At 38.9% G+C, this 10,616-nt stretch overlaps 1 protein-coding gene across 1 annotated transcript; it reads left to right on the top strand.

The window, feature by feature from the left end:
• Nucleotides 1-1,200: 1,200 nt before the first annotated feature.
• Nucleotides 1,201-3,383, top strand: TOB1 (transducer of ERBB2, 1). Its single transcript, XM_011959977.1, has one exon. The coding sequence runs from the start codon at nt 1,578-1,580 to the stop codon at nt 2,613-2,615; it is 1,038 nt and encodes a 345-aa protein (XP_011815367.1). The 5' UTR covers nt 1,201-1,577; the 3' UTR covers nt 2,616-3,383.
• Nucleotides 3,384-10,616: the final 7,233 nt, after the last annotated feature.

Here is a 10,616-nt window from a genome sequence, read left to right as displayed (position 1 = left end):
CCCCGATCTGCTCGGTGCTGGGTGCCCAGCCGGGAGAGGTTGCTCTTCCATTTCCCGGGCCTTCCTCCTCCTCCTCTGAGGAGGCTCGTACTCTCTTCCTCCTCCACCTCCACCTCCTCTTGCTGTTGCTGCTGCTGTAGCGCTTGGGCTCCGAGGGCTGTGAGCAGAAATCTAATGAGATCTAACTGGCTGTTTATGTAATTCTTCACACTCCTGCCTGTCTTAAGGCGTTGCTTTGTAACTACCTTCCACCGAGCCTGAATTTTGCTCGGCTGCACCTTCAAGCAATTGGGCTTAATCAGCTGCCTCTGCCGGCACTCAGGATTTTTGACTTGGAAAGTGTTTGTAGTTTGGGGGCAGCCAGGGATTCTTTTTCCCTTTGTTACCACGAATATGGAAAATAGAACAGACGAATTAAGACCAACTTGATTTTTAAACGTCCTTTTAAACTTCAGTGTGCAAATAGATCCCTTTCGCAAATATCTTCTGTTTGCCCTTGATCTTTTCTTATCCCCACCCAGTGCTGATCCAGCAAACGTTTAAAGGTCGACCTTACCATACTTGCTTCTCCGGCTGTTACCGTGAGAGGGAGGGAGGGAGGAAGGGAGGACAGACGGAGGTTTTTTAAAATCAGACTAAAACTCAGAAACCCTGGCCTTTAAACAGAATAATCAATAGTTTCAATTTGTGTCGTTGCTTTTGTTATACTTGCTGCCTAATAGGTATTTTCAGATTTAGAAAAATACACGTTGAAAACAAAAGACCCAGAGAAGCTGGATTTTGTTGTATTGTATGCTCTTTATATACTTAAGGCTGAAACTATATAGAATGATTTGGTTCATAATTATTCACTGGGATGAAATTCATTTAGTACTCAGTGTCTTTAATTTTAGCATCATGTACTATGGAAATTAAAATGATTTTCCTAACTTACCAGATTTTTAAATGTCAATGACAGAGCAGATTTAAATAGTGTATGTCCAAAGTAAACTAAAACGTGGATTCGCTTCTAAGTTGGTGAATAACAATAAAAATTACTACCTAAAAGTGGCATCTATATATATGGGGGTGGGGGGAGGATGCTGAGTACAATAAATATTCTTGTGAGAATTGAGGGGAGAAGAATACATGTTCTAGAGATACTTCTTCTTAGAACTCTATTCAGAAACAGGTTTTTAAAAACATTATTTCATCTGTAAATCTACATTTTCCTGTGTGATTTTAAACTTTAATCAACAATTTTCTATTTTATATTTTGTACTATTTACAGTTTTCAGGCTTTCTGTCCTAGTAGACATTTTCTTCTTCTTTTTATCCTTAGCAAACTAACACTAGATATTAGACATTTTTTAAGGTGAAATTACTTTGTGGGGGGAAAGGTCATGGGACTTATATTACCTTTATCTTATTTGGATATGTTTGCTTTTGTTTTGTTTTAAGGAACAAGATCACTCAAGGTGAAGGATAATCTACTAATACCAGCACTTTGAATGAAAATTTGTTTCTCTGCCACAAACTGAACATTTTTTTTTTTTCTTGGTGGGGGAGTTGAAACCTAATTTTGTGGCGTAGCAGCTATGCAGCTTGAAATCCAAGTAGCACTAAATTTTATTATTTCATATTTGTACAATAAGCTTCCCAGGAGACGTGTCAACATTTTTGGTGAAGAACTTGAAAGACTTCTTAAGAAGAAATATGAAGGGCACTGGTATCCTGAAAAGCCATACAAAGGATCGGGGTTTAGATGTATACACATAGGGGAGAAAGTGGATCCAGTGATTGAACAAGCATCCAAAGAGAGTGGTTTGGACATTGATGATGTTCGTGGCAATCTGCCACAGGATCTTAGTGTTTGGATCGACCCATTTGAGGTTTCTTACCAAATTGGTGAAAAGGGACCAGTGAAGGTGCTTTACGTGGATGATAATAATGAAAATGGATGTGAGTTGGATAAGGAGATCAAAAACAGCTTTAACCCAGAGGCCCAGGTTTTTATGCCCATAAGTGACCCAGCCTCATCAGTGTCCAGCTCTCCATCGCCTCCTTTTGGTCACTCTGCTGCTGTAAGCCCTACCTTCATGCCCCGATCCACTCAGCCTTTAACCTTTACCACTGCCACTTTTGCTGCCACCAAGTTCGGCTCTACCAAAATGAAAAATAGCGGCCGTAGCAACAAGGTTGCACGTACTTCTCCTATCAACCTCGGCTTGAATGTGAATGACCTCTTGAAGCAGAAAGCCATCTCTTCCTCAATGCACTCTCTGTATGGGCTTGGCTTGGGTAGCCAGCAGCAGCCACAGCAACAGCAGCAGCCAGCCCAGCCGCCACCGCCACCACCACCACCACAGCAACAACAACAGCAGAAAACCTCTGCTCTTTCTCCTAATGCCAAGGAATTTATTTTTCCTAATATGCAGGGTCAAGGTAGTAGTACCAATGGAATGTTCCCGGGTGACAGCCCCCTTAACCTCAGTCCTCTCCAGTACAGTAATGCCTTTGATGTGTTTGCGGCCTATGGAGGCCTCAATGAGAAGTCTTTTGTAGATGGCTTGAATTTTAGCTTAAATAACATGCAGTATTCTAACCAGCAATTCCAGCCTGTTATGGCTAACTAAAAAAAAAAAAGAAAATGTATCGTACAAGTTAAAATGCACGGGCCCAAGGGGGATTTTTTTTTTTTTTTTTTTTTACCTCCTTGAGAATTTTTTTTTAAGCTTATAGTAAGGATACATTCAAGCTTGGTTAAAAAAAAATAATAAAACATGCATCATTTTTCATTTGCCAACCAAGCACAAAGTTATTTTATACTGACTGTATATTTTAAAGTATACTCTCAGATATGGCCTCTTACAGTATTTAAGATATAGCAAGGACATGGCTGATTTTTTTTTTATAAAAATTGGCACTAATAAGTGGGTTTATTGGTCTTTTCTAATTGTATAATTTAATTTAGTACAAAGTTTGTAAAATATCAGAGGATATATATATTGTTTCTACGACATGGTATTGCATTTATATCTTTTTACTACAGTGATCTGTGACAGCAGCAGCTTCATGTTGTATTTTTTTTACTGAAATTGTACAATATCCATCTTAAAGACATCAACTATTCTAAAAATTGTGTACAGGATATTCCTTTAGTGGTGGAATTAAAATGTACGAATATTTGCTTTTTCAAAAAAATGTATTTTCTGTTAAAAGTTTAAAGATTTTTGCTATATATTATGGAAGAAAAATGTAATCGTAAATATTAATTTTGTACCTATATTGTGCAATACTTGAAAAAAAGGTATAAAAAAGTATTTTGAGTCAGTGTCTTACATGTAAAGAGGGACTGAAATAGTTTATATTAAGTTTGTATTAAAATTCTTTAAAATTAAAAACGCCTATTGTAGTCTTTGTTTTTAAGTGTTTTCTAAAGATCGACCTCTGGAGTTACTATGTTGTAAATGCTAATGATGGAAAAAGGCCTGACTCTGAGTCAGGAAGGAATAATGGAAAGCAGTTGCTCTACTAATGCACCAGATCGTGGTTTGCCACATAAAAAATGCTGTCAAAACTATAGCCTGACCAGTGCTTGGGACGACTTTATTTTTTCTTAACAGCCCTCTTCAGTCCACATTTGCCTACCCCATGATAGAGATGGTATGGTAAGGTTAGCTATACAGCAAGTTTCAAAATGTCATGCTGACATGGGGGAGTCAGGTGGTAAGATGAAATTTCTTCGTGTAATCTGAGATGATTTGTTTGAAATTTATATGGAGAGAGCATTGGATCAGTTTTCTGTTTTTGCTCAGACAAAGCGGCTGACTGAACTTTAAAAAGAAAAATTTACATCAGTTTACTAATCTTTAAAGTTTAGCCATTGCACGTAGCTAGAGAACTTAAGGTCAAAATCTATTCACAGTTGGACAGATTGTTAGATGTTAGGATTTTCATTTTCCCAGCAAAAACGCTTATGTATTTAATTTTTTGTGAGTGGGTATCCAACCTGCTGGTTTGAAGGATTTAGAGAGATTGACCTTGTATCAAATTGGAGTGACTTGGTGTGGATGGAGTTTTTTAAAACTGAAGAGTTGGAAGACCACTAAAGTTAAATGAGTCATTTCACTAAATGTCAATTGATACAGTATTGACATAGTATTGGTGAGAAAAGTTAAAAATGTCCATTGATACAGTGTTGACACAGTATTGGTGAGAAAGCTGTCTTAAAAAACTATATGTACTTTTATAGTAAGAAACCAGCACTGCCTGGGTTACCAGTGAAATAAATTTGGTCTCATGAGCTTTCTGGACACCAGTCTACAAAAGCCTTTTGTCATTTACCCATGCAGTGTAGAGCAATAAAAGGTTTTAAGGAAACCAGCACTGGAAATAACAGAGCTAAGCTGTTCGTCAGCTCCATGGTGAGGCTTTTGTTCTTTAGTGGACAGAATGAGGCTATGAAGAAGTATTGGAATACTGGGTGTAAGCAGCAGAGATCTGGTCTGCCAGCACCACTTACATGCTTTTGTGATCACGAAGTTTGAATAGCTGTAAGAACAATCGGGGTAATGGCTTTAAGCACTAGTTTCTGCTACAGACTTTGATGATAAAGTTACAGACTTGGGAGAAAACTCTACTTATAAATGAAGAAAGGCTCAAGTATGGTGTGCTTTTTCTGAAAATCATAAGGCAGCTGGACAGTACATAAACAATATAATATTTTTTTTATTTGAGATGGAGTCTTGCTCTGTCACCCAGGCTGGAGTGCAGTGGCACCATCTCGGCTCACTGCAACCTTCGCCTCCTGGGTTCAAGTGATTCTCCTGCCTCAGCCTCCCGAGTAGCTGAGACTACAGGTGCGTGCCACCACGCCGGCTAATTTTTGTATTTTTAGTAGAGACAGGGTTTCACCATGTTGACCAGTCTGGTCTCGAACTCCCGACCTCAAGTGATCCCCCGCCTCAGCCTCCCAAAGTGCTGGGATTACAGGCGTGAGCCAATGCATCCAGCGAGGACTTCATAATTTTTTAAAAAATGAACAAGGGCCCTGTTTTCGTGCCGTTTTTGTTCATTAGGAATGGGAATTTTTAAAAAGGTGCTTTTGTCTAGCACATCTGAGAAAAGCTTATATCTTAGTTCCAAGTCATTTTCTCCCCATGGTGCTATCACACTTTTGACTCTCTGTGTGGAGACTGTTTCGGTTGACAATTTGATGAATTCATTATTTTCATAGGCCTTTCCCATTTTTTTTGACTCCTATAACTACAGATACCGTAGCAGCCTCTGAATACCCTCAGTGTCCAAAATGTTGCCTTACAGATTTCATAGCCCATGGATGAGTAAGGAATATTATACCAAAAAAACGGCTTTCTAAGTTTAGTGTATTCCTTTTCTGCCCTGCCTTATCTTTTCTGAAATCAGGTACATTGTGAAATCTCCTTTTCGCCTATAATAGATGGCAAATGTAAATATAGACCTTCTTCAAAATGCCTCCTTAAAGATAATATATACTGTGATTAACTTAGCTTTTGAAGGTGAAACTAAAGGTACTCTGAGTTTAAAACGTTTTTCCAGGGCAGGTGCTATGGCTCATACCTGTAATCCCAGCACTTCAGGAGGCCGAGGCAGGTGGATCACTTGAGGTCAGGAGTTTGAGACCAGCCCGGCCAACATGGTGAAACCCATCTCTACTAAAAACACAAAATTAGCCAGTGTGATGGCATGCGCCCGAAGTCCCAGCTACAGGCTGGGAGGGTGAGGCAGGAGAATCGCATGAACCTGGAGGCGGAGGTTGCAGTGAGCCAAGATTGTACCATTACCTTCCAACCTGGGTGGCAACAGCCAAACTCAGTCTCAAAAAAATAAAATAATGTTTTTCCAATTGGGTGTAAATCCCATTCCCATATACATGTCTTAGGTACTGGTATTTTAATTGAGAGACCTAACAAATCTTCAGGACTTTGATTATTTTAAAATAAGTCACTGTAACACAGAAAGAAACAAAGTATGTCTTATTGGACATACTTAAGCTAATGAAGTAAAATGCCAGTTGGTAACCTTCCTTTATATCCTTTCCCTACACAAACAGAAAATAGCATAGGCATGGAACATCAGATATGTACCCTTGCTTAACTGGAAATGCATGTTTTTGTCAGACGCTGGGTAACAACTCTAGTGCAAGAACAGATACAAGGAAAACAGAAGACAAGTATGTAAAATGGTCACTGCTGAATAAAACCCATTGCGTTGTTAAGTATATCAATCAGTTGATGCGTAATCAGTTTGGCCCAGGAGGTCATTTGAGATCAGAGTGCTTTAGTTTTTGTGGTATATTAGGAAGATTACATCTTGCTGTTTAAAGGATTTAGGATCAATTATCTGTGGGCATACAATTGGAAAATTAGCACATTTTCCAATTGCATGCCCAGTTTGAAGCCATTTTTGAGTGGCTTATGTAAACATGTAGTTGGAGCCATTTTTTTTTTTAATCTTTTAAATCAGAAAATAAACATATAGCACTTACTATGTGTCAAGTGTAGTTCTAACCCAGTTTATAGACTGGGTTGGGGGCAGAGGGGTGGGACTGAGGCACAGAAAGCTTCATTGACCCAAGATTGCATGGCCAATACATGGCAGACTTGGTCATTCAAACTCAGGTAGTGGGTTCCAGAGTTCATGCTCTTAAGCACTATGCTTTGTTCCCTCAGATTAGTTGTTATTCTGATTTGAAGTCAGGGTAATAGCACCATTTTTGATGTATTAGCTATGTAATTTGCAGAATCTTTACAAAAGTGTTAATGAGAAGGGTCCAGTGGAAGGCTGTTAACCATGCTCAGAATATGCCATGATGATGTTTTGAGTGAGACTTTATATTTCCATTGGTTATAAACTGAACTCATAGGCAATAGGGAAATGTTTTTAGAAATCATTGTTATATCAATGCTCTAGTTTTTTTTTTTTTTTTTGAGATGGAGTCTTGCTCTGTTGCCCAGGCTAGAGTGCAGTAGCGCAATCTTGGCTCACTGCAACTTCCACCTTCCAGGTTCAAGTGATTCTCCTGTCTCAGCCTCCTGAGTACCCGGCTAATTTTTGTATTTTTAATAGAGACAGGGTTTCACTATGTTGGCCAGGCTAGTCTCAAACTACTGACCTCAGGTGATCCACCCGCCTCGGCCTCCCAAAGTGCTGGGATTACAGGCGTGAGTCACTGCACCCAGCAATGCTCTAGTTTTGTTGGTTTTCATAATTCAGTCATACACATTACATCTCTTTTCAGAACCACTGGATGATTCCCTGACTGTAGATTTAGCAGCCGGTTACAAGTAAAGTTGTAACTGTTAACCTCCTGTGGCTATTTTCACAACCGTTCCTTGTCTGTGCTTATTGATAAACACTCTAAAGCAAGGCCAAGTGACCTACCTTCGAACAATGTGTTTCTAGTACCTATGATTTGTTTTTAAATTACTTTGAAAAGCTACCTTAAGGATTTCTGTACATATAAATATTGTGATTCATGGTCTTTTTACTTTTATTTCAAAACATTCAAAACTTTTTTAAAATTATAGTTTTTAAAGTAGATTTGGGGTCTCACCATGTTGCCCAGGCTGATTTTGAACTCTCCCAGGCTCAAGTGATCCACCCACCTTGGCCTCCCAAAGTTCTGGAATTACAGGCGTGAGCCATCGTGACCAGCCTGCTTTAAAACATTAAAGAAACAAATTGACTTCTCATTTCAAACTCATTCTGAAAGCCTTTCTTGAAAAAAAAAAATACAATTTGGTTTAAAATAAAAAGTCACATTTTAGAAGCATGAGCTGTTGTGGACAAGCTTACATACCTTTGATTGTTGCTATTAGTTTTGAACATGTTTGCACAGTAAAGAAAAAAGCCCATTTTAAAAATGGCTCAGGAGAATTTCTGTAGTTTCTATGTGGATTAAATCCTGTTTATACTAAATACTATTTACATTGTTGGGTTAGTTGGCATTTGATTGGAGCAAATATTGCTGACCCCTTAGGTGAGCTTTAGGTGGTTTAGATTGGGCTGAAAGTCTTATTAATGGAATTTGACTTGTAAGTATTAATAGTAAAACCTATATTAACCATTTCTCAGTATTTGAGTTTTAAGATTTTATATCTTAGAGGACTTGGTTTGTATATATAGTCTGTTAGTGAGAACTTTGAGATTATCTCACAACTAGGCAAGCCTCAAACGAAAACATTTAATCAAGAGGCAGTGCCTGTCTAGTGGCTAACTGAAACTATGGGTCTAAATTCTTTGCTTAATTGTATTAAGTCATTTGATTCAGATGGCTCAGTTTATTCATCTGCAAAATGAGTACAGTGATGCCAATATGCTTCCTTGAGGAGCTATGAGAACTAGTCATTTGCTATTAAGAGTTGTCAGTGAACTAACAGAACATGTGTCCATAGGGGCTCACAGTATTTAGAAGCCATCAAGTCCAGAATTCTAGCCATGTTTGCTGCCCTTTGAAATCAGGAAAGTAAGTGAAGATCATAACTGCCTTCTTATATGCACATTTTGCTGTCAGTTATTTGAGTCAACAGAAAATTGAAATTCTACAGTCATATTCTAAAAGCTCGTGTTTCATAAAATACATATAATTATTTTCATAAAAATAAATATAATGGAGTTTGTATTTCTAGTTTTGAGGCACTGAAGGAAACCAGTGCATTCTTTTTCATACAATTGGCAAGTTGATTATTTCATACAATTGGCAACCCAGTATACTAGTTGACATTTCCTTTTGGGAGCAGCCATAAGAGTTTGCTAAGTTAAAATGTCCATGCTGTTGTGAAAAATATTGACATAGTTGTTCTTATTTAAACAATATTGCCTGAGGAATAGTAGTTAAAATGTAACTTGGTGGAGGATACGTCATATGGATAATAGTGCTAGCTTTATTTTAGTGCAGGTAGAAAAGAAGAGGAGGTTTGCTTTACCAAAGGGAAAAACATAGAGGACTTGGAAGGAAAAACACATTCCGTCTGGCATGATGAGTACTTACTTCACTGATAAAATATGACCAGTGTGCAGTACAGAGAACAGGTGTAAAATATTTTTAGACAAACCTTGGCATATACCGTAGGTCGCATCCCTTCTGCCTATACACTCTTCAAGTGTTTCAAAAAATAATTGTGGAAAAACCACATTGACAAAATGAGCTAGACATTGATTTTATTTCATTTTATTTTTTTGCACTGAATGTTAAACATAAACTTCCTTCCCAGCCATCAGGTTGCAGCTATTTTTAAACGCTGATTCTCCACATGCCCTTCTACAGCTCTTGAGGTCTTTTTTTCGTCTTTCTTAGTGCTAGTGAGAAAGCTGGAAAATTATGGTGCACACCCTTTTGGAGTGAGAAGGCTGACTTAAAACAATTTCGTGCTTCCTTTAGGCCAGAAAGAAAGAGTGTCAAGAATGGACATGGCATCAGTCTAGCTTGTTTTCTAGCAAATGGTGAGTATGAGTGGATGACTTCTGGATACTGATAGAAAGGAATACTGTCAGTATCATAACAGTATGGTTTAAGAAATGGAATTATTGGCCTGGTGTGGTGGCTCACGCCTGTAATCCCAGCACTTTGGGAGGCTGAGGCAGGCGGATCATGAGGTCAGGAGTTTAAGACCAGCCTGATCAACATGATGAAACCCCATCTCTAATCTCTACTAAAAATACAAAAATTAGCCAGGCATGGTGGCATGCACCTGTAATCCCAGCTACTGGGGAGGCTGAGGCAGGAGAATTGCTTGAACCCAGGAGGCGGAGGTTGCAGTGAGCTGAGATCGCAACACTGCATGCCAGCCTGGGCAACACAGCAAGACTCCATCTCAAAAAAAAGAAAAAAGAGATGGAATCATCACGCCCTGCAAATATTGTACATTTTAGTATAGGGTCCATATACCTTGTGACACAGGTTCAGTAGTTCCTAGGCATAGGAACATCTTTTTCTGTTTTGCACTAAGTGTATGTATTCCTTTCAGATGACTTTCCCTTGCCACCCCTCCACTAGCCATCGATGCATTTCTTTTTTCTTTTTCTTTCTTTTTATTTTTATTTTTTGGTGGGGGGACGGAGTCTCACTCTGTCACCCAGGCTAGAGTGGCACAATCTTAGTTCACTGCAACCTCCGCCTCCCAGGTTCCAGCAATTCTCCTGCCTCATCCTCCTGAGTAGCTGAGACTACAGGCACGTGTCGCCACGCCCTGCCAATTTTTGTATTTTTAGTAGAGACGGGGTTTCACCGTATTGGTCAGGCTGGTCTCGAACTCCTGACCTTGTGATCCACCCGCCTTGGCCTCCCAAAGTGCTGGGATTACAGGTGTGAACCACGGTGCCCGGCCCCATCAATGCATTTTTAGTAAGGATGAAGGTTGAATTTTGTTTTGTTTTGTAATGAGAATGCCTGTTCCTTCTTCACTCTGATTATCCAGATTTGCGTACTGCCCTCAAAGCTCTTTTTCCAAAAAAAACTCTCTAGTTTTGCAAACTACCTGCCATTCTAAAGTTTTGTGGAGCCCCGGTGACTTACTTTATTCTAATTTCTTTTTATTTCCAGAAAACATGATGGGAATCTCTTAAACCATTTTAATACAAGGCTTAAGATAGCT

This window comes from Colobus angolensis, unplaced genomic scaffold (assembly GCF_000951035.1).
Source record: "Colobus angolensis palliatus isolate OR3802 unplaced genomic scaffold, Cang.pa_1.0 Scaffold50, whole genome shotgun sequence".
Taxonomy (NCBI): Eukaryota; Metazoa; Chordata; class Mammalia; order Primates; family Cercopithecidae; genus Colobus; species Colobus angolensis.
Note: the sequence above shows the minus strand (reverse complement) of the source record. Positions and strands in the feature narration are given on the sequence as shown.

Bases quoted from the DNA above. Each gene is read 5' to 3' on its own strand.
- TOB1 (XM_011959977.1), top strand. From the start codon at position 1,578: ATGCAGCTTGAAATCCAAGTAGCACTAAATTTTATTATTTCATATTTG.